We start from the raw sequence: 23727 nt of genomic DNA, 5'->3' as shown, positions 1-23727 counted from the left end.
GCGGAGATTCAATAGCTTAAAGAATTCATTCAAATAATTTTCGCTATAACTAATCAATTTTTTGTCATTAAATATGAATTTAAACATTAACTGGTTTTATATTCTATGTGCGAAAAGTAAATTAAGATCAGATTGTACTGTCCAACTTGATAAACGACTACTGTGTCCTGTAGCGATGAGAAGAAATGGTTATCGACAAATATTGATTTATAAAACTTTGAAGATATCAGATGCAAATTTCGTGTTTGTATTGGAAATTTAAATGAAAAATGAGAGACATATATAGCATTTTCTTAAAATTCTACTTTTATTTCGTAATTAAGTCAGCATTCAACAATTAAAAAAAACCAATGTCATTACTTTTGACATTATTGTTACAAAAACAATAATGGACATGTACGATGTCTATTGCTAAATGTTATTGCCCAAACTTTCAATCTTTTCGATTTCTTGAAGTGGGAGGATTCAGTCTTAATTCATCAGCGATAATATAAATTATTTCTTTCAGTGTGATTTAAATCAATTCTTCTACTTCGCCTGTACTTTGTCTAGTGCTACAAAATATTTTTCTTTGTGACCTGGTTCAAAAGTTCAAATATCATTTACATTCTAGAAATTTACGTCTCTGATTGTCATCTTCCGGTATGCTGGTGTTTTATCATGCAAAATATACAAAATACAATCCGAATCATCGATTATCAGGTGTCCATCATATTGGTATTATAAGATATTAACTGCAAGTCAAAAGTTGAAGCTTTTTATTGAGTGAGCGCTGCGAACGAGTCCAGAACTGCTTCATACTGTGTCGAGGACTGTCGATACCGCTGATCGTGGATCATCAGTTTCCAAGGGTATCATCAGCTTAGTTGTTAGCACTTCGATACTTGGTTAAGAAACTGTATGTCATATGGCTTATCTCAAAAGACATCAACGAATAGAACTGAATGTCGATGGGGGTTGTTTCCAGATGAACTCCTCAGTCAATACAGTAAAATGCCCAATTCACTTAAGAATGATGAATATGATGTTTACTCACATTTATATACTTCAACCTGCAGTAGCACTACCCATTAAAGACAATGTGTATCTTTATCCAAATATGTTTAGAGATTATAAAAATGTTATATACAACACTTTGTACAAATAAGTACTCGTACAAACATTCATTTGAATATTTTTTGCTAGAGTTTTTTTTTGTACGTGAACTGCAGTACATTGGTAACACATGTACTTTCCTAAGAGAACTTTCTGAATACTGTTCCGGAATTGTCATGTTACACGACGGATATCTGAGGGTCTGTATGACGAGCTAGAGCCTTGTTCATTTCTGTGTTTCTTTGTTTAGCATTTTTCACTATTCTTTTTTTTTATTTATTAACCATTATTCTGTATTATTTATTCTTCAACACCTCTTACTGTCTATATTCTTCTCAAATTATCTCTATATTCTTGTTTTCCCCCACCATTCTCCATCATGTGAACCCTACCTAAACGTTCATTCATATTATTCAAAATATTTGTGATAGGCTTTATCTTTTTGTCAATTCAAATGAAGTTTAGTAGCGAGAAAACGCAAAAACGTTTCAAAAGTCGTTTAAACAATGATTTACAGTTAAGCCGTACTCCCCTAGATACCAATCGAAACTCCTAGATCGTTAGAACAATGGTCGAAAAGTGGATTGAACGGAAAACAAAATAGTGAAACTTCTACTTAATATTAGAACGTGTACCCATTACTTTCAAAGACCGAGGTGACAATTATGTACATGAAGCAAGCATAAAGTCTTTTAGCAATATTCATGCTAGCAAGATTTGCAATTATTTCTTATCAAAGTCCCCTCTTAAGGGGACTATGTGACACACATCTTATACTTTCGACAGCTGAGGAGGTTATATTTTATTATTAAGTTAACCGCCTTTGACAATACCTGTATAAAACCAAATCACCAAATGTTGTCAGGGATTATAGTTCGTTGTGAAAAGTACGTTTATTTGCTTGTTAGATATGCATTTCGTGAGCTATTATGACAAACGGTGTCAGTATCATGATAGGTTATTTCACACTACTTACTGTGACGCTCCTTCCAAGAAGGGATATAACTCTAGGAACACCAACCACTTTTGTCAGCATGCGTTGCTTAATCAGGGCGTTTCGCTTTCTAACTTGATGCATTCGTTTTTGAAGAGCAATTTTATTTTTATTTTCCACGTCGACAGCTTCATTCCACTTCTCTGTGTGCTTTATCTTGATGTCAGCAAACGAACTTCTTATAAACCGCCTTGTTTTATATTCAACTAAATGCTGAGTCTGCCTTAAATCTAATGCCATTTTGACCTTTTGAAATGAAATGTTTCGTCTAGTTTTATTAATCAATTAAGATGCTGATTTTTATATATATATCATTTCTGTGTTTCAGAATAAAAGATTTTTGGGCACTTGTATTTTATGATATGTCTCTTGCGTAGCTCTTGTTGATTATTAATCGAGATTAAAATGAGAAAATATAAATGTATTCTTTTCTGTCAAAAACGCAATAGATTGTCCAAAGTCAGTTGTTGTATATGACATGTCTGATTGGTATTTTTGTTGTTGTTATTTTTTGTTATTTGTAGAATCTGATGTTGGTGGCAATTCTTTGGTCTTTGAAAGTTTCTGTTTCCATTAGATTAATATACTGTTTAGACAAACACTTGCCTATTGTTAAACAATATGTGTTTCCCTCTACCTGGCTTTGTGATTTTTTTTCTTTGGTAGGGTTGCTGTCTTATTGACGTTTGCGCCGCATCTCCTTTTTTATTTTCACGCATGACTGAACAATTTTGTGTACTTCCCTTGCATGTTAGGGTTCAATCTCTCAGCCCTCAGGATATAGATATTTGTTTGACAGGAATGATCAAATACATCTAAGTTTATCTAATATTTTTTTTAAATGTAAATATAATAGAAATATTTTGAAATGTGAAAATATAATAAAAAAAATGCATACCTTAGGTGTGAAGTCCAAAAATGACCAATATGAACCAAGAAACCTTCAATTGTATTAAGAAGTAGTTTGAGATTAAAGATTGAACGATTAACAACTTAATATTTTAATTTCTAAGTGACATAATCCATCGGAAAATGCGATTTCCTAAAATGACCTTGAACTCTTAATAATTTAATCCATCCATATACATATCTTACCGTGGCCACAACGGATAAAACTTATAATTTTGAATAAATGGGATCATTATCGTTCAAGATATGTATTATTGTTATTAGCTTTATAAATTATTGATTGACATAATTTCTATTTATTTTATGAGTATTATTATTTTAAACATTACTTTCATTAATTTTGAAGCGATTGCATTAAACGAATCAAAAACGTGACCTTGAAGGAGTGTGACCTATATAATAGAAATACCTTCACGTACTTTTAGGAAGTGTGACTATAGAAATGCCTACACGTACTTTGAGGGAGAGTGACTATAGAAATACCTTCACGTACTTTTAACATGTTTAAGGAGTGTGACATAGAAAAAATCACAGTGGAGAAATTATACATTCACGTACTTTTTAACAAAAGTATCATGTTAGCTATAATAGGCGAACATTTTTATTTCATAAAACATTTAGGAAACTGAAAATCACTAGAACTCAAATGAATCATAACAATAGTCGACATATTGTGTTTAGAATTAATGTGTTGACATTGTTACCGTAGTTTCAATTTGCCCGATGCAATATTACATGTATTATTTTACCAGTGATCTACAAATTGAAAATCAACATTTGCCATTTTCACTATTGAAGACTACTCCTCAGACCGATGATGGAACCGTCTTGAGCTTGCAGTTGACTGTGGACAGTTTTACTCTGAGTCGAATGGCTCATTGTTGATTACTGTGACTTAGGCGACGAACAGCAGTATAGGAGTGTTGTTATTTTGTTTTGGGTGTACTCAATTATCTTAGCCTTGCCTTAGGTTGGTTCTCTCCGTAAAATATCTAGTTTGCCTTTGGACTATGGTATTGTCAATAATTTCAATAACGGCCGGGTACCAGTCTAGTCTTTTCTATGAATCGATAACATACACATTTTTAAATAAAAAAATATATGATATCTTTGATATATCCCTGGAAAAAATATCGCACTCATAAATGTTGAGCTTAAGTTATCCAGTGCTGAATTTAGTGCTAAGAATGTAAAGTAACCTAAGTAATTTATAGACGCAATTTCGCTAAGCGCATCCAATCCCAATATCTACCATGCCTTTATGCTAGCTTATACATACGGGGCGCCGAATGGGACTCTTGTGGTTTTGTACAAAATTCAATTCTGTCATAACAAAATCATTTTTGTCTTACAAAACTATGTGCTACAGACTTGTTTTGTGAGAATTTCAATTTTGTGGTGACAAAATTCATTTGTGTAGACAAAATTCATTTTTGTCATAACAAAATTCATTTTTGTCATAACAAAATTCATTTTTGTAGACAAAATTCATATTTGTCATGACAAAAGTCAATTTTGTCTAAAAGGTATGCAAATATAAACATATTTGCATACAAAATTGACTTTTGTTACCTGATATGGAAATTAAATCACAAAAGTCAATTGTGTGAGGTAAGATTCAATTTTGTGAGACAAAATTGACTTTTGTAAAACAAAATTAACTTTTGTGAGACAAAATTAACTTTTGTGAGACAAAATTAACTTTTGTGAGACAAAATTGACTTTTGTAAAACAAAATTAACTTTTGTGAGACAAAATTAACTTTTGTGAGACAAAATTGACTTTTGTGAGACAAAATTGACTTTTGTGAGACAAAATTCAATTTTGTCATTTTTGTTGAGACAAAATTCAATTTTGTCATTTTTGTTGAGACAAAATTCAATTTTGTTAATTTTGTTGAGACAAAAGTCAATTTTGTCAATTTTGTTGAGACAAAAGTCAATTTTGTTAATTTTGTTGAGACAAAAGTCAATTTTGTCAATTTTGTTGAGACAAAAGTCAATTTTGTCAATTTTGTTGAAACAAAAGTCAATTTTGTGACGACAAAATTCATTTTTGTGACGACAAAATTGACTTTCGTGAGACAGAATTGACTTTCGTGAGACAAAAATCACTTTTGTTGAGACAAAATTCAATTTTGTCAATTTTGTTGAGACAAAATTCAATTTTGTTAATTTTGTTGAGACAAAAGTCAATTTTGTCAATTTTGTTGAGACAAAAGTCAATTTTGTTAATTTTGTTGAGACAAAATTCAATTTTGTTAATTTTGTTGAGACAAAAGTCAATTTTGTCAATTTTGTCAATTTTGTTGAGACAAAATTCAATTTTGTCAATTTTGTTGAGACAAAATTCAGTTTTGTCAATTTTGTTGAGACGAAAGTCAATTTGTCTCACATTGGTCAATTTTGTCTCACATTGGTCAATTTTGTCTCACAAAAGTCAATTTTGTCAATTTTGTTGATCACATTGGTCAATTTTGTCTCACAAAAGTCAATTTTGTCAATTTTGTCTCACAAAAGTCAATTTTGTGTAACAAAAGTCAATTTTGTGTAACAAAAGTCGATTTTGTATGCAAATTAGTTCACAGAAACCAAACTAAACTAATTTGAATACAAAATTGACTTTTGTCGCTCAATTTTCAAATTAGGTAACAAAAGTCAAGTCTGTGTAACAAAAAAGAATTTTGTCATGACAAAAGTGACTTTTGTCCGCTGATAGATAATTTTGTATGACAAAATTTTAAATTTGTAGTATGATACAAATTTTGTTAAACTGAACTAATTTTTGTTGAACAAAATTCACTTTTGTCCGTACAAAATTGAATTTTGAGTACAAAACCACAAGAGTCCCATTCGGCGCCCCGTAATACAATCCCTCCCCAAAAAAAGACGTGATAATACAATGGTATGACTTTCAATGACCCAACTATATGAAGCAAATCAAAAGAGATAACCAATTGACATATTCTATGCTAATTAAGAACAATAAACGAGAAATAAATATGGGAACAATCACTGAGTTACATACTCTTGATTTGGGACAGGCACATTAATAAGAAGGATGTGGGGTTCAATAGCAAAACTCAGTTTGTACATATTACCGCCCATTTCTAAATTAAAGGAAGAATGTATCTGGCGTAGTTTGACCTGTTTTTAGGAACTTTAATCTAAAAATGATGTAGCATTATTGTGCTTATTGCAATAATCATATTCATCTAATTCTAAAAGGGTTTTAATTTTGAATAGACATCAACACACAAGTTTAAGCTATATATATATACAATGGATTAGCGTCGATTCATGAAGATCAGAGCATTTGCCTTTCTGGAACATGGTTTCTTTCTCAAGAATCAGCACCGTCTTATTCGTTGTATCTATACTACGCAATGCTGTTACTTAAATTTAAAATTGTTCAACTATAAAATTAAGATGAAAAAAAACAAAACACAAGTGACTCATTTTAAAGAAATGGTCCATCATATATTAAGGTCACAGTCCACTGACATGGGTGAGCTTCGAAATCAATTATTTCCTGATCTTGTTTTATGAAATGTATGGCATGTTCACATATACATGTACATGTATGCGCTAAAAAATTAACACGGAAAAAGCAATTCGCTGGTAAAACCTTCAATCTGTGCAATTTCTCCCACAAACAATGTCTTTTTGGTCTACTATAATTCTCCAATTTTCATATAGTAAGTCTTTCTACATAAATCCTTCATTTCTCTTTGAACAGTAAAAACTTTGACTAAGAAACACATTATTGGTTACCAACTTGATATAAGAGTGACTGTATGTAGAACAAAGAACAATGCATAAAAAGTGAGGAATAAATGGTAAATATATAAACAATATAGAGATAAGGTGTAATACCACCATTGATTTTCCCCTATTAGTCTTTGTTAAATTTGCACTTTTCAAAAAAATGTGCAGAATTTATCTTTGTTTCAAATAAAGAAATACTTGGCATGAGTAAAGTTTTATCCTGTCCAGTTCTATAGAAAAAAAATCACATAACATTTCATTGCATATAAGAAAATAACCATCATTGGAAGTAAACCAATCAAATTTCTCCCCTTATTTTATCTGTGTATACAAGGTTTAGTCACCATGTAACCTCAAGATTACAAAATTTCTATAGAAATCCCAAATAAAAAATAATGGTGTTTTAAAATACCAAGAAATATGTTTATGACACAGAAATGGTTTTACTGTGGCACAATAAAATGTAGGACTAATTACCTACAACTTTTCCGACCTTCTTTCGTATACAACCGGATGTGACGTACCATGATTTGGTGGTATTACACCATAAATGGACACAGAAAAAGAAAATAGAGAAAAATAGGCAACAAAAAAATGGAAGAATATAGTAATTGCATGGGTGCTGATATATATATATATATATATATATATATATATATATATATATATATATATATATATATATATATATATATATATATATATATATATATATATATATATATATATATATATGAAAAGGTAAAATAACAAAATACTGAACTCCGTGGAAAATCCAATAAACATCTGCGCCATGAGCACCGATTATAATAACAAGTCCGTCACTTTTTCAATAAAGTTAAATAACTTCTCAATATCATATCAGATATTAATTTAAAAAAAAATGTAAAATCTGAAATTTATAAAAATTGAACAAAAACAAAAGTTTCATAAAAGTTGGTGGAAGCCGTATTTTTTGGTAATTGTCCGAAGTGTGGACAACGGACGGACAGACAACGGTAGGTATCCGGTCGTTCCGGCCCCAAACCAATCCGGCCCCAAGTCAATCCGGCCCAAAGTCGATCCGGCCCAAGTCGATCCGGCCCCAAGTCGATCCGGCCCCATAATAAAATAAGAAATAACTATATTGATCTTGGAGGAATTTGTGACACAGTATAAATGGAATTTGCAAAAAGTGTCCGATGATGGATGACAACAGGTAAGTGAAGTATTGGAGTAGCAGTTAAAGAACTATTTTAAATCGATACGAAAATGATTGTTATTGTGTCGTTGGTTGTATGAGCAGCTTCGACATATTTTAAAATATGAAGTTATTTTCCATGATAACTTTAACTTTAACTCATGGCGATTTCATTTTCTTTTTGTTCATACACAGAATATCTAAATAAATATTTACAGTCCACTGGAACCTATTAAATTTAACTCATCATAATGACTTGATTGACAATTGTCTGATGATTGTGAACTAAGGTAATGCCACTTGTAATCACTTAATTAAATCAAATCCTGATTAATTGATCTTCTGGTTTAGGTTGGTGTATACAATAATTATAAATTGTATTTTTTTCAGGTAAAATTACAGGCTTCTATTTACTTGTTTGTTTTTTCATAATATCAACAAGGTCTTTATAGATTGATATTTTGTTTGGTGTATATAATAATAACCTATAATGGTTTACTTTTATAAACTGTTATTTGGATGGAAAGTTTTCTCATTGGCAATCACACCACATCTTCCTATATCGATATATTTTTCATAAATTTGACAGTATTTTGAATAGTTGTGTGTAGAAAAAACACAAGTTATATGAGTATCCATTATTCTTTATTGCAAGAAAATAACAAAACAATGACACTGAATGCACGTTTTCACACTATAAAATATAATATCAGCACTACTAAAATATAACAATAACATCATACATACTTACTATCTCTGACACTCACATAAATATATATTTTTTTTTATTGAAGAATTTATAAGACTGTCATTTCAATAATTGCTTACTTCCCGGTACCACGATTTCCCGAGAACTACGAGAACAACATAATATCCCGAAAACAAGATTATATATCCCGAGAACAAGATTTTTAATTGTGTTATAGGTGTTTTTATTGTGTTTTTACTACTTTTTACAATAATAAAGAATATTAATAAGAGATAATACTCGTTTTTATTCAATAAAAATGCAATTTCAGGTCAAAAAATCATTTTCTATGTCTTGTCTTACTTCCATGTTCTTCATTTACTTCAATTGCATATTTGGCAAAAATACCAACTCTACTATTTTGTAACTAATATATATATAATAAAATACCTTCTACATCATTATTGGTCCGGATGGACAGTTGGTACACTGACCATTGGGCCACACTCCAAACGGAACACTGTAACCACGCTATGTTGATGCCATAATACGTCCCGTCTTAGACGGATGTATAAAAAGGGAAAGTCCTAGATCAAATGGCAATTAAGCTCAAACACGTCAAACAAATATTCCTGACTTGGTACAGTCTTTTTCTCATGTAGAAAACAGAGAACAATTGTAAAAAAAAAATAAAAAAATAAAATAAAGAGAATAGAGAAAAAATACGCTAAATCAAAGATTACAGTTGTGAATGACCACCCATTCAGACACTTATATATAATATAATTAATGAACAAGCAGCTCCACGATTCTAAACTCGAGTAAATCCAACTTAGCTTAGCTTTATTAAGTTACACTGTAATTTCAACAAAAAAGAATTTAACCGAAACAAAGTAGTCTTTTCGGTGTTAGGTTATTCTTTTTTGTGGTATTTTGTAGAACCAAAACTGGTTTTCCGTTCACTAGATCCTGTTTTAGCTTCAACAAAAACATAAACAAGTGCCCAGATAAATTATAGTTCGACACAATATTAGCAGGTTTGAACAGCTTATTTAAGTCACAGATCTAGATCTAGAGTATTGTAAAATTTTCTGTTAAAATTACAGGGTGGCTTAAAAAGCTAAGCCCCCGTCGTGACGGGTCTTTACCTGAAGTAAACCTAAAACAAAAACAGCTAAAAAAAACCCAAACAATGAAAAAGTACAAATAAGACAACTTTTCAGGAGTTGAAGAGACCAAATAAAACATAAAAAAATACAACTATAGGTCACCATATGGCCTTCAACATTGAGCAAAGCCTATACAACATAATCGTAGTCAGTAGGAACAAGAAATTTTCAAAATGAATAAAATGAAAAAAACTTGATGACATATGTGGAATTCCTTTTCGCTTTTGATTTAATGAAATCAGAAATGTCTAACATGTCTAAAGCCAATTTGTTATTTATATATCAAAAAAATAATTTGAAATGAATACAGCATTTTAAATAATCAAACAATGTTTCATTGTTTGTTCTAACTATCCTATTTATATAATAAATTTACAATAAAATTAAGTCATAATCTTGTATATATATTCTGTTTTTTTGCCTTTTCGAACAAATTGTAGTTTTGGAAGCGAAAATTTTGCCCCAATTGTGGCCTCTATTTTAAAGTTAGCTTGATATACATATGCATGAGTCCCTCAAGAATTTAAGGTAAAGACACCGTCGAAACTTCTTTAGACTTTACAAACTGAATAAAGGCCGTAATCCGAAGTAATGTTTCCACGCAAAATCTTTTATAAAATCTGGAGTTGTCTACCTTTGCATTTCCGTTCCTATTACATGTATATAAATTTAAAGGCCTCAAAATAACAACAATTCAAACAGGAAAACTAAAAGCCTAGTTTATGCACTGTACAGTACAGTACAGTACAAAATAATGAACTAAAAGCAAATATATGTAAAACAACAACATACAAAATCTACTGAATTACATGCTCCTGATTTGAGACAGGCAAATACAGAATGAAGTGGGGTTTAACATGTAAGCTGGTTTTCAACCCTCTCCTGTAATCATGTGAAAGTGGTGCATCAGAACAATACAAGAGCTGAACAAAACAATAAACCAACAACACATTAACATTAGCAAACTTGAACCTCTCAACTGCATGCTCCTGACTTGGGACAGGCACATATAGAAAATGGCAGGGTTAAACACTCCCCTAACCTGTGACAGTGGTGTAACTTATATACAGTACAACATGTAATTATAAACAAACCATAAAAACTTATTGAAAAGGGCTTAACTCTTTACTTCCAAAATTTATCAGATAGATACCAATAGAAATACATATAAAAAGAGTCAATTATCATGATAATGATAAATTAATGTAAAAGGACTTGTTACAAATGTATATTTGTGTAATTATATGCATAAACACACTTTCACTGAAATGAAAATACATTACCTTTTCAGTTTTTTTAATTAAAAAATCAATTTTGTACTACAGTGAAACCTGTCTAAACCGAACACTCACGGGACTTTGCGTTTTGTTCGGTTTTCACAGTTGTTCGGATTGTAGAGGTAAACGGAAGTCAACACCAAAATAATTTTGGCATTTACTGACAAGGGATAATATTATAGGTGACACAACAGATGACGTCATTGTACACACGAGTTCTCGGACTAAACTGGTCACCCGCTGATTAATACTTCGCACACAGTTTATTTTTGGACAGTTTAGCTACAGAATGGCAGTTACGATTTTGTGGCAGTAACTATTTGAGTAATGTGCAGTTAATTAATCTGAGGGAACGTTTCTTTCTTGTCATTATTGGCGATGGGGGTACCTGACCAGTTTAACGTTTCTTTACAAAACAAAATCACTGTATACATGTACATGGACACAAACATGCTAATTAGTTTTAGTCATAAACCTCAAATACCCTTGGGGATACTCTGCCATTCTGTGTTTGTTTAATTAAATCATGCAAATAATTAATAATATTTTAGTATTTTCATTGGTATTGATCGATTTTGACAGGTAATTTTTAAATATAAATTGGTATGATACTAAACCCCTAACGGGAAGGATTGTGCCTGATGTTCATATGATGAAATCATAATCTTTCAGTCAGTTTAATTGAAGTCTGGAGCTGGCATGTCAGTTAACTGCTAGTAGTCTGTTGTTATTTATGTATTATTGTCATTTTGTTTATTTTCTTTGGTTACATCTTCTGACATCAGACTCGGATTACTCTTGAACTGAATTTTAATGTGCGTATTGTTATGCGTTTACTTTACTACATTGGTTAGAGGTATAGGGGGAGGGTTGAGATCTCACAAACATGTTTAACCCCGCCGCATTTTTGCGCCTGTCCCAAGTCAGGAGCCTCTGGCCTTTGTTAGTCTTGTATTATTTTAATTTTAGTTTCTTGTGTACAATTTGGAAATTAGTATGGCGTTCATTATCACTGGACTAGTATATATTTGTTTAGGGGCCAGCTGAAGGACGCCTCCGGGTGCGGGAATTTCTCGCTACATTGAAGACCTGTTGGTGACCCTCTGCTGTTGTTTTTTATTTGGTCGGGTTGTTGTCTCTTTGACATATTCCCCATTTCCATTCTCAATTTTATTACTAACGAGCCTTCAAAAAGCGTTCAGAATTCAGTTTTGACAGGGTTCGGTTTTTTCAGGTTAGATTAATGTTAATTGATAGGGAAATTTTGTGGGACTTTGAAAATTGTTCGGTTTAAACTGAAATTGGGTTTTATCAGGGTTAGGTTTACCCAGGTTTCACTGTATCTTTTATATTTTTGGGGGGTCTAAAGAGAGTATGTACAAATGATGTACAGTACATGTATGGGTAATAGAAGGTACATTTTTAGACTGTTTCACTTAATTGATATACATGTATTTGATAAATAATCAGCAAATATAAAAGGGTACAAATTAAAATCACCAAAGAAAATATAATCATAATAATCATGAACAAATGTTAAATATTTTGGATAACTTATATAGATCATCAGTAAGATGTAGACTATAATTCTTATATACTTTTATCGTGACATGTGGTACATGTAGTTGAACTGAAATTAGAATTTTGATGGTTATACAAATTATCACAAATCAATATGCTGTTAATTTTTTTTCTTCAATATTGATGTTTAGGATGTAAAAACCTGTACTGAAGCCTGCGTTACCATGGTTACTGGAAACAGGTGACAGTAGGGACTCATTCTATGTTTTTCATTAATCATGTTAATGCCCTCTGGGGAAACTGTTCTTGACCTTCTTATAAAAAAACTTTCCTGAGCAAGTTTGTTGGCCCTTAATCATTTGTTAATTGACCATATTAACCAACCTTCATTGTGGTCTGTGATAGTGATGTTAAGGTTTTGAGATTAGCTTGGGTGTGCCTAGGTTACCACACAACTTGCACCATGTGTACCATCCTGCAGTTGAAACAAATAATCATACACACACTTATACATGTACAAACATTCTGTATAAATTTAAACATGTTAATCTACATGTTTTTCTACATTAGACATGTTAGATATAAGATTATATGCATTGTGAGTTCAAACCCTGCTAGTGCAGGTGCACTTGACTCCAATCTTATTAATTAACTAAGATTGTCAGTTTTCCTATAGAAGGATGGTGGTTTCTCCTGGCACTTCGGCTTCCTCCACTAATAAAAACTGACCGCCACGAAATAGACTAAATAAAAGTGGCGTTAAAACACCAAAAATTAAAAAAATTAAAATTTTTTACAGAAAAAGATCACCAATTCATTGTGCAATTACACATTCCTGTATGATGTCATTAACAGATAGAATGTGCGCCTGTATCGCTGCACCTATTAAATATTCAAGCATCATCAGGATCGTCTATCTGCAGGATAGTCTAGAAAGAATTCTGTTCTGAAGGGACTTATTTACCACAACGTGCTTCACAACTAAAACTAAAAGGAGGTTGACATTCAGAATTCTAATTAGATTTTTATTTCTTTAGTTTTTCATGCAGTATAGCCTTAGACTTTTTCAACCATTTACTCAACATAGGACCCTTGGTAGTATAAACAATGCCTACATTTTAGTCACATGGTGATGAAAGTCAAATGACAGATATAAGTAACTGCCGTCATGACCATAACTTTGAACTGGCATATTTGATTGCTCAGCTCAGATGATTGACACCTCAATTTTAATGATTCATTGAAATTAAATTATTAAATTCTTTTTTCTTGTTTTGTACAGTGGAATGGCATCTTCAAAAGAGAACTTTGATAACTCAGTTTGTCCTGAGTCTTCAAATCAACCAATGAAAAGACGTCATACTGAGTCAGGAGCTTCCTCTGACAACAACAGCGAACAAGTTAAGTACAAAGGGAACAAGAAAAAACGCAATTCAGAAGTGGAGAACAATTTTGTCTCCCATCCAGAAGAGAGTATGCACAGTGAAGCAGACTCAGAAAAAACTATTTTTCCATTGGGAACCCTGATAAAGAAAAACATTTCAGACTGGACGGCTGTGGACCTATCACCTTTTAGAATGAACTTTGAAAAATGTTCAAATATAGAAGATGTGTTCTTCAATGGGCTTTCACATTTTGCAATGAAGAAGGAATGGTCTCCAAGAATTTTGAAATTAGGCTTCCGTAGCCCTGAAGACAAAGTCAAATGTGAATGTTTTCAATATGCAATTGATAATATCTTTAACATTGACTGTAATAACATTGAAGAAATTGAATTCAGTGACCTTTCAAAAATAAGGCATATAATTGAGGACGCTCATTGGATTGCCAACTATGTAGGAACATCAGATGTTAGAGACAGGTAATGCCATTAACAGATAAAATAAAAAGTTATGTTTTATAAAGTGCACAGTGTAAATGATGTAGTGTGAGATAAAACAGTTAAGAATGGAAGAGATAGATTCCCTAAGTAAGGAAGAAAAGTAAGCAGATTAAAATATTGAGATGAATTACTGTTAGCAGCTTATAATAAATGGCTTTAGTTATGGTCTGTGTTTAGGTCAAGTTTGAAGCAATTGACAAACCTGTACATTCAAATCATTCCATTCACAGTTAAAACATTTTTGTCAAAGATTTGCTTATAAATTTGTTTATTATATACTTACATCTAGTAGTAAATACAGATAAATTGTATGTGTAATACAATCATTGGCAAGCGTGCTGTATCAGCCACCTGTGATGATATCGATATCAGCATGGTTGCAAAAGCTTTATCACACCTTTAATCTGTATGACGTCACGTCATAGATTGCAGTCACTGTTGCAAAGGCTTTCAAATCCCTATTCTGTATGACGTCATGTCAAACCTAAAATCTGTATGACGTCATGTTACATAAAAAAACATCTACTTCAGGAATATGTATATAATAAAGTGTATATGATATGGCTTTTTCAATATCACACACCATATCAACCCTCAACCAATATAATCCCTCGAGCAGAGCTCTTGGGATTATATTGGTGTCTCGGGTTGATACGGATGCGATATTGAAAAAGCCATATGATATTCTCTCTATATATATACATATTTTATGAAGGTACATGTATATATATGCAGATGACTTTTTATACGACCGCAAAAATTAAAAAAAAACTTTGTTGTATATTGGTATCACGTCGTCTGCGTCGTTGTCTGCGTCGTCGTCAGCGTCTTCCGAAGACGGATGGTTTCCGGATAATAACTTTAGTATAAGTAAATAGAAATCAATAAAATTTTAACACAATGTTTGTAACCACAAAAGGAAGATTGGGATTGATTTTGGGGGTTATGGTGACTATGGTCCCAAAGGTTTAGAAATTAGGGGCCCCTTTGGGCCCAAAACAAGTATTTATCTAGTTTCAGGACAATTAGTTGTGTATTATTATTTTAATTGCTCCGATATTGTACCACAATGTTCATACCATAAAGTAGAAGGTTGAGATTTATTTAAAGGGTTATGGGGCAAACAGTCTAGGAATTAAGGGCCAAAAAGGGGCCAAAAACAAGCATTTTTGTAGTTTCCGGACAATAACTTATGTATAACTGTATGGATCTCTCTGACATTGTACCATTAAGTTTTAATAACGAAGGGAGGGCTTTGATTTAGTTTGGGGTTAATATCCCGGAACATTTAGGAATAAGGGGCCGAAAAAGGGCCAAAAGAAGCTTTTTTCTAGATTACAGGTAATAACTTGGGTTTAAGTGAATGGATCTCTCTGAAATTATGCTACAAGGTTTCTTACTACAAAGGAAAGGCTGGAATTGAGTTTTGGGGTTCTTGCACTAAGGTTGGAGGGGGTTTCAATAAGTGAGGGGTAAAAAAAAGGGCCCAAATAAGCATTTTTGTAGTTTTCAGGAAATAACTTGTGTTTAAGTGTATAAATCTCACTGAAATTATACCACAAGTTTCCATACTACAAAGGGATGGTTATGGGGGGTTATGGCTCAAATCATTAAGCAGTTAGGGCCTGAAAGGGGGAAAACAAGTGTTTTTCTTGTTAAAGGATAATTTAAAAGCAGTGTAAGGGAGGTAATGCATTTAAAATTTAAAGAATACTGTTATATATGTTTGATTACTTGATTACCTCCCTTACACTGCTTGTTTTCGAAAGTTTAAAGAAGAAATCTTCAATTGCACAGTATTGTGCAATAGATTTGTCAGATCTTTGACCACATTTATATTGTGACAAAAACCTATATTACATGTATGTCAAAAATTTGATCACAATCCAAATTCTGACAGTATCAAGTTTGAATATTGTGACCAAATTTGCCCCAACTGTTCAGAGTTCGACCACTGCGGTCGTATAAAGCTGTGCCCTGCAGAGCACCTGGTTGATTATAAACACATGATAAAATATTAAAAAAAAATAAGTGATTAAGCTGTTGTTTGAAATGGTGGTTACTGGATAATAACGTGTGTACTTATTTCATTTCCTATTCATCCTTTTCATAAAGAACTGAACCAGAATGTTTGAAATTATTAGAATACTTTCCATCTAAAGTCTAATGAAGACTAAAATTTTCAACTTTTCTGCTTTTTGCTGTTTTCTGTTTTCTGCAAATTACATGTTTTTTTCCTAGTCCATGCTTGCATTTTGCTTTATATAAAAATACTGGTACTTGTTCATTGTTTCTATGTAAACATGTTTTGTTGATATTCACTGATATTATAATGTGTTTAACTAAGCTGTTAACAAAAATGGTTAATAACTGTTTTATTTTATTTTGTTTTGTAGAATTTGCAGAGAGTTGTCTTCTTGCCTTAAGATTTTCATATGGCAACTTTCATTTGTGGTTGGAAGACAAAAAAATGACATATTGGAAGGAGTGTCAGATGGAATGTTTCAAGAACTTTTTGTTAATTTTGCAAGAATTTTTAGCTTGAATATTGTGTGAGTAATCAATATATACATTTGTAAGCAATGATGCATGTTTAGCTTCAAGGAGACAAACCTCAACTTATTAGATAGTCAAAAAGTATGCTGTAGTCATAGTGAACAATGGTGTAGTTTAATCTAGTTTTAAAACACAACACATGTATGCAAACAGAATTCTGTGTATATACATGTATTACACATTACACATACATTTAAATGTAAACACTGTCATGACTGCATCAAAGTCTGTCCAGATTACCAAAGGAATCTTGTATTTTACACAAGCACCAAACTTAGGCCAGGGTTTTTTAATTTGTTGGTTAACAGATCAGCTGACCCTTTTTTTTTATTTGCAGAATAAAAATAAAATCGACATTTCATGCTTTTTTATTCCCGCCAACCCTTACATTAATACACTATCCCTGAAGTATAAATAAAAATATTATTTTAATGAAATGAAATGAATTAAAGACAAACAGAATTGTTGACATGTTGTGTTGTGAAAAAATTAATTTCAAAATAATCTGTACAAATGTATGTCTATAGCTACATATCTAAAAATAGACAAATCAACCATTACTGACCTTTTTGTTTGTGCAAATAATTTTGCGGAAAAAAACCTGTGTTTAAAACTCATTACTATAAGTTCATTTCTCTTTTTTTGTCATAATTCTGCGAGATGTTTCATCTCATAGATAAAATGGACCAGTCCAAACATTTGCCAAATGTGGAGTTAAAAAAGTTAAAGAAATAGATATTCCCAAACAATTTGGTATTTAATTGTTTCATATAAATTATAAAAAATAATCGTCCATTCGAATATCCAAAACGGGAATGCATGACAAGTGATGAATCCAATATCCGTGTAATTCCAATGGAAAAGTCTATTACATTTTATACATGAATGGTAAAGCTTATTTTTGTACAATGTGTTTGCAATTTTTATTTATTAATTGTTGTGCTTGAACATTATTCTCCAAGTTTTCTGAAAATGATAGAAAGTTACGCAGATCTGTTTTTTTAGTTCGTGAAATAACGATTTAATGTGGTCTTTGTCTGACGGCATAACCCCCCTTTTTGGAAATTATATGATGATTGCATGCATTGATCTGCATTTTATGTTTATAACCGTTGAGCAATAATATTTCATAGAAGTAAAATTAAAGAAATGTTGACAAAATAACATACCAAACATATTGTTAGAAAGGTGAAATTTGTTTTTATACGACCGCAACAAATTTTGGTGATCTTATACATGTTATAATGGTATGATGTTGTTGTCGTCTGTGTTGTCCGAAGACGCATTTGGTTTCAAGAATATAACTTTAGTTTAACTGAATTGATCTCTATGAAATTTGTTAAGATGGTTCAATACCTTAAATGGAAGGTTGGGATTGATTTTGGGGATGATGGTTCCAACCGTTCAGGAATTTGGGGCATAAAAGGGGCCCAAAACAAGCTTTTTTCTACTTTGGGGATAATAACTTGTGTATAAGTATTTCAATTGCTCTGAACTTTAACAACAATGTTTAACACCACAAGCAGAAGGTTTTGATTCATTTTGGGGGTTATGGTGCCAACAGTTTAGGAATTAAGGGCCAAAAAACAAGCATTTTTTTAGTTTCTGACTATTAACCTGCGTGTAAGTGTATGGATCTCTCTGACATTGTACCAAAAGGTTCAATATCACAAAAGGAAGGCTGGAATTGAGTTTGGGCGTAATTACCCAATTCATGTTGGAATTGGGGGTCAAAAACAAGCATGTTTCTAGTTTCCAGACAATAACTTGTGTTTAAGAGTATGGATCTCTCTGAAATTGTACTACAAGGTTCCCTACTACAAAAGAAAGGCTGGGATTGAATGTTGGGGTAATTGCTCAAAGGGTTGATTAAACAAAATTTTTGGGGGGTTACAATTATTTTAAGGGATTCAAACCTTTTTTTCAAAATTTTTCAAATTTCAAATTTTTTCAAAATTTCAAGAAGAATTTTTAACTGCAAGTATTGTGCAATAGATTTGTAAGATATTGACATTTATTATGTGTCAGAAACCTATACTATGTAAAAATTTTGATCACAATCTAAATTCAGACAGTATCAAGCTTGAATATTTGCCCCAGCTGTTCAGGGTTCAACCTATGCAGTTGTATTAGGCTGCACTCAGGAAAGCAATTTATTAATATATATTTTTTGGTCTTGAAAGATATTTTTTTCTTTTCTGACTGACCGACCCGACTTTTCCATGTGAAAAATCCGTAAACCAACAAATTAAAAAACCCTGGACAATATAGTATCCAGGTGTGCAACCGCCATTATCACAAAATTTTTAACTTTGCTACATTACTTTTGTTGTTTGGTGATTGAAACTTTACAGACTTTATATGGAATGATAACTAAGATTAATATAAATGTAAAATTTGTCAACTTTTACTTTTTTATGAACAGAATACAATGAATATATTGATTTTAATAGAACAAGATTCACAAATGGTCAAATTAAGCATGTAACTACATGAACATGTATCTCACTTTGTAGGAGTAGTTCAAGTGTTCCAAATTATCCATTGACAGTTTGTGGTAGAGGTTTAGTTGCCTGTCCAGATGCAATCTTATGCCATCCTACAGATACTGGTTTGGAGAAGATTTGTGCTGTTATAACGGTAAAATGAATGTGATGATTTTTTGGGTAAAGATTGTATTAAATGCAATCCAGCCCCTATGATACTACATGATAAATCTTCTAAGGATTCTCACTACTTTTGAGATACATTACACAAAATATAGTGCATTAGTCATACCATTCTATACACCATATCAATGGACATTTTTCACATGTTACACTTGTCAAGAAAATTTCATTTCATTGCAAGGTGCAATAATCTAATATCTGTTCTAAAAATATCAATGATGTCATTAAAGTCATAATTGTAGTTGAATCAGCTACAACTAATGCTTTATACAATGCAATATTTAATTTTAAGTTCCACTGATAAATTGTAACAATCTTTATTTATCCTTCAGTGCTTACAAGCACTTTGACTCTATATTTTATTAAATGGTTGAATAGATAACCTTAGCTGTATTTGGCAAAACTATTAGGAATTTTGGTCCTTAATGCTCTTAAACTTCATACTTTTTTGGATTCAAGCATTACTGATGAGTATTTTGTAGATGAAAATCGCGTCTGGCGAAAAAACAAAATTTAAATTCTGGTATCTATGATGAGTTTATTGGAAGAATTCGAAGATGACCATCTTCTTTTTATATACAAAATGAAAATAAATTTGGCATAGATGTAATATAATAACACTTGGATGATTGATGGCCATTTTTATGTTTACAATATTTGAATTTAAGAATAAAAACAAATTCTGAATCCATTTTGTCTATCTAATATATATATATAACATCATATATCATTCATATAAATATATATAATAAAGACAAGTTTGGATTTTTTTTCTTTACAATTATTGAAAGGTGATAGTGCTTTCCTCTCATTTTACCTGTGGCAAATTAAGATTTTTTTCACTTCAGGTGAAGCAATGCAATCAAGATGAGGACCTTGCAAGGAATTTAAGAGACTTACAGAGAACATCATATTCCCAACAATTTGGATCTTCTCTCATAGGTCAACATGGTGGACAATTTCTGTGTACCTTACCATTTTCAGTCTTCGGAAATGATGGAATGTATGGTTTCATTGTACAAGGAACAAATGTAAGTTTTTATTATATTATCAAACATATTGGAGGTAAAAGTGATTTTTCAGCAAGTCACATTATCCCTTAACTGAAAGGAAAGAATATTGATCAATTTCTTTTTTTTTTTTCAATTCTTCCATTTTCTTCATCATATTTAATAATCTGTCTTTCATTTGAAGCCAAAACTATTCAAAATTCATGTATTTTTTTAAATACTATGTTAAACTTGGTATAAAAATAAGGCAAAGTGGTGTGATTGCCAATGAGACATCTATTTGCCATAGTTCAAATGAAGTGGATTTAAGTAATTAGAGGCAACTGTACTGCGTCATAAATGAGAAAAACCAATATTGTTTAGTGGGCTATAATGGTTCTGACATGTAAATGTGAAATTATTCAATTGAGTAGACATGCAGCATTATTAATAACAAATCAAACTACTTGTTTTTAGTGGTTACTGAGATTTACCATTTTACTACCTCATGATTCAAGATACTCAAAAGGAACATTCGAATGAAGGAAAACTTTGACAACATAAAATCAGAAAGTTTCTTGTGTTCTAAAGAATATAAATGAAACAAAAAAAATATCTTATATTTTTCAGGTGACATTGACATCTTTTAAGCCAGATGAGGGTTATTATGACAATTTGTGTAATGGATGTTTACACAATAAAGTAGCTACTGTAACACACAGTAGAACATATAATATTCTCAGAAAAGATGATAGAAAACAGCTTGTACAAACATTTTTGGATATTGGAAAATTACTGAAATTTGTCACAGATGAAGGATAATCTAGGGACCGATATATCATCCATGGATAGTCTACAGACCCAATAATCTTTCAATGAGACTCAACAGACCTGAATATCAACCAAGGAAAGTCTACAGATATAAATATCATTACACTGTCAGATTGTACCTGACCCTCATGGGTAGACAAGTCATGAAACAACACTGTTAAATAAATTGCACAAAACACTATATTCCATACATTCTATATATATATGATTTGTACAAATCCTCGTATATATGAACATATCAAGTAAATTTATCAATGGACTGTATACTGAGGTATTCAACTTGAGAAATGAGTGATTGTTTTTAACCCTACTAGTAAATAATATATCATGAATTGTGCATGGTGTATAATATTAAAGTTGTTCAAAGTATCAACATTGTCATTATTGAAGTAAAATTTAAAATTGGAGTTATCTTCCTTTTTCAATAATGGGAGATTTCAATCTTCAACATGATTACACTTCCTTCTATAAAACATTTTGAAGAAGAGGTTAGTAAATATAACATCAAGTCGACAAAAAAATATAACACAAGGACGTTGTTATATATGTATGACAAATGCATAGACCTTTAACAAGTTCTATGTTTCTATGATGGCCCCCACACCTTTTTCAAAATCATGGATCTGCAACTGTAAGCAACAAACATGTAACTTTAATAAACCAAAAGTTGCTGGAATGTCTTGGCAAGTTGTATATGCTTTTTTGCCAAAGATTTCCAATCACTTAAAGGAAAGAAATAACCACGGAGATAAGCATAATACACCTACTAATAATGAACACTTAGTAAAACAACATAGAAGTAAAAGAAGGGATTGACTTAACTTTGACATTTCTTTACACTTAATTAATGAAACTAATTGTAATTCTAATATGACATGCTTCTTTGGCTTTGTAAATAAACCCGTGATTTATATCCAATAATGTTTTTTTGTTTGTTTACATACAAAAAAGGGAGGTTAATGGAAGAGCCTACACAATGGCTCTACACTTATACACATCTGACATATAAATTACCTTAATTGTCCTAATTAGAATCGAAATAATTGATGCAAGCTATACTTTATAGTAGATTTAACATGGGTAGTCATTATATTCATGTTACTTTAGCCCTCACTATTGCTCGGGCAAAAAAAAAACACAAATATAATACCTACCCATGTTAAAACTGCAATAAAGTATAGCTTGCATCAATTATTTCTTAAAGAATTGTCAAAGTGAAGTCAATCCCTTCATTAAAAACGTAGACGTAATTTCTTCCGTTAAATCTTAATTGTAAAATAACAAAAGGCCTATAAATTATAAAACAGCTGAGCAGTATCCGACACATTACAAATAAATATATATGGGAATATTGAATTCTCACATTAGCAATATAGAACAGCAAAAGTATATTTCTATTGGCACAAAAACTCGATATCGAAATCTACACAACATTAAAAAAAAATCAATGAACCATTCAGGATCACATGCTAATTAAAGCTGTAACAGATCGTATGTATCTTCTTGGCATCGTGTGTTAGTAGTGCATAGAATTAAATGTTTAGTCTGTAGACTTATCCGGTCAATGTTCCTTCCCGAGTTCCTTTATATCATTCAGGTGGTTTTCTTTGGTTTGTATTTTCAAAATTAACAGATTGACGAACTTTGAAAATATTTGAAAGAGTGGCGAAAGATGCCAAAGGGACATTCAGAATCATCAGTCGAAAATAAACTGATCATGCCATTGCTTTAAAAAGACCAACAGTACACAAAACACAGAATAGAAAGCGAAAGACTTAAAGTACTAGCTTGTATATTGCTATTAGTTTCTCTACATTATTAAAAATGTTCGATTGATTCAAAGATGAAAAAAAAAACATTCAAGGGGACAATTAAAATTGTCAAAAACAGCAAGACGAACATGTACATCGAACAACTACAGAAAACTTAGACTTGGAGAAATGAACCCCTCAAAGTAGGATTTGCGATTGATTTAATGATAACCCAAATAAAAGATATAAAGCAGTGACTGGATATAAAACAAAACAGGAAAAAAACCTCCAATGAACATTACACGGATATCAACAAAACACATTTCCAGAATCTTGACATGACAAAAAAAGCATTGTCATCAAATTAACGAAAAAAAGGCATACACACACAATTTGTCATGTCAGGGCCTTTTATAACTGACTTTATTGTTTAAGAGTTTTGCTCACTG

At 31.5% G+C, this 23727-nt stretch overlaps 2 protein-coding genes and 1 long non-coding RNA gene across 5 annotated transcripts in view; 1 reads left to right on the top strand and 2 right to left on the bottom strand.

Moving 5' to 3' along the window:
• Positions 1–23727, bottom strand: part of LOC139486786 (ragulator complex protein LAMTOR1-like) — a 513831-nt gene that overhangs the window by 410844 nt on the left and 79260 nt on the right. The window lies entirely within an intron of this gene.
• On the bottom strand, positions 286–3349 carry LOC139485472 (uncharacterized). Its single transcript, XR_011655333.1, has 3 exons — positions 2988–3349; positions 2072–2335; positions 286–1487 (listed from the first exon to the last, which is right to left on the bottom strand). It is a non-coding gene; the product is annotated as an uncharacterized lncRNA (long non-coding RNA).
• Positions 9595–21931, top strand: LOC139485469 (uncharacterized). 2 transcript variants are annotated; one of them, XM_071269982.1, is made up of 6 exons: positions 9595–9670; positions 13883–14461; positions 16879–17034; positions 19555–19678; positions 20556–20738; positions 21327–21931. In XM_071269982.1, the coding sequence occupies exons 2-6, from the start codon at positions 13887–13889 to the stop codon at positions 21516–21518; spliced, it is 1230 nt and encodes a 409-aa protein (XP_071126083.1). In that variant the 5' UTR covers positions 9595–9670; positions 13883–13886; the 3' UTR covers positions 21519–21931. The 2 variants fall into 2 exon arrangements, with proteins under 2 accessions (XP_071126083.1, XP_071126084.1); XM_071269983.1 differs by lacking the exon at positions 9595–9670 and adding an exon at positions 10474–10536.

This window comes from Mytilus edulis, chromosome 8 (assembly GCF_963676685.1).
Source record: "Mytilus edulis chromosome 8, xbMytEdul2.2, whole genome shotgun sequence".
In the NCBI taxonomy this organism is placed as follows: domain Eukaryota; kingdom Metazoa; phylum Mollusca; class Bivalvia; order Mytilida; family Mytilidae; genus Mytilus; species Mytilus edulis.
Note: the sequence above shows the minus strand (reverse complement) of the source record. Positions and strands in the feature narration are given on the sequence as shown.

Coding starts and splice junctions, on each gene's coding strand:
- LOC139485469 (XM_071269982.1), top strand. CDS start 13,887: ATGGCATCTTCAAAAGAGAACTTTGATAACTCAGTTTGTCCTGAGTCT. Junction 14,462..16,878: donor ACATCAGATGTTAGAGACAG/GTAATGCCATTA, acceptor TTTGTTTTGTAG/AATTTGCAGAGAGTTGTCTT. Junction 20,739..21,326: donor TCATTGTACAAGGAACAAAT/GTAAGTTTTTAT, acceptor TATATTTTTCAG/GTGACATTGACATCTTTTAA.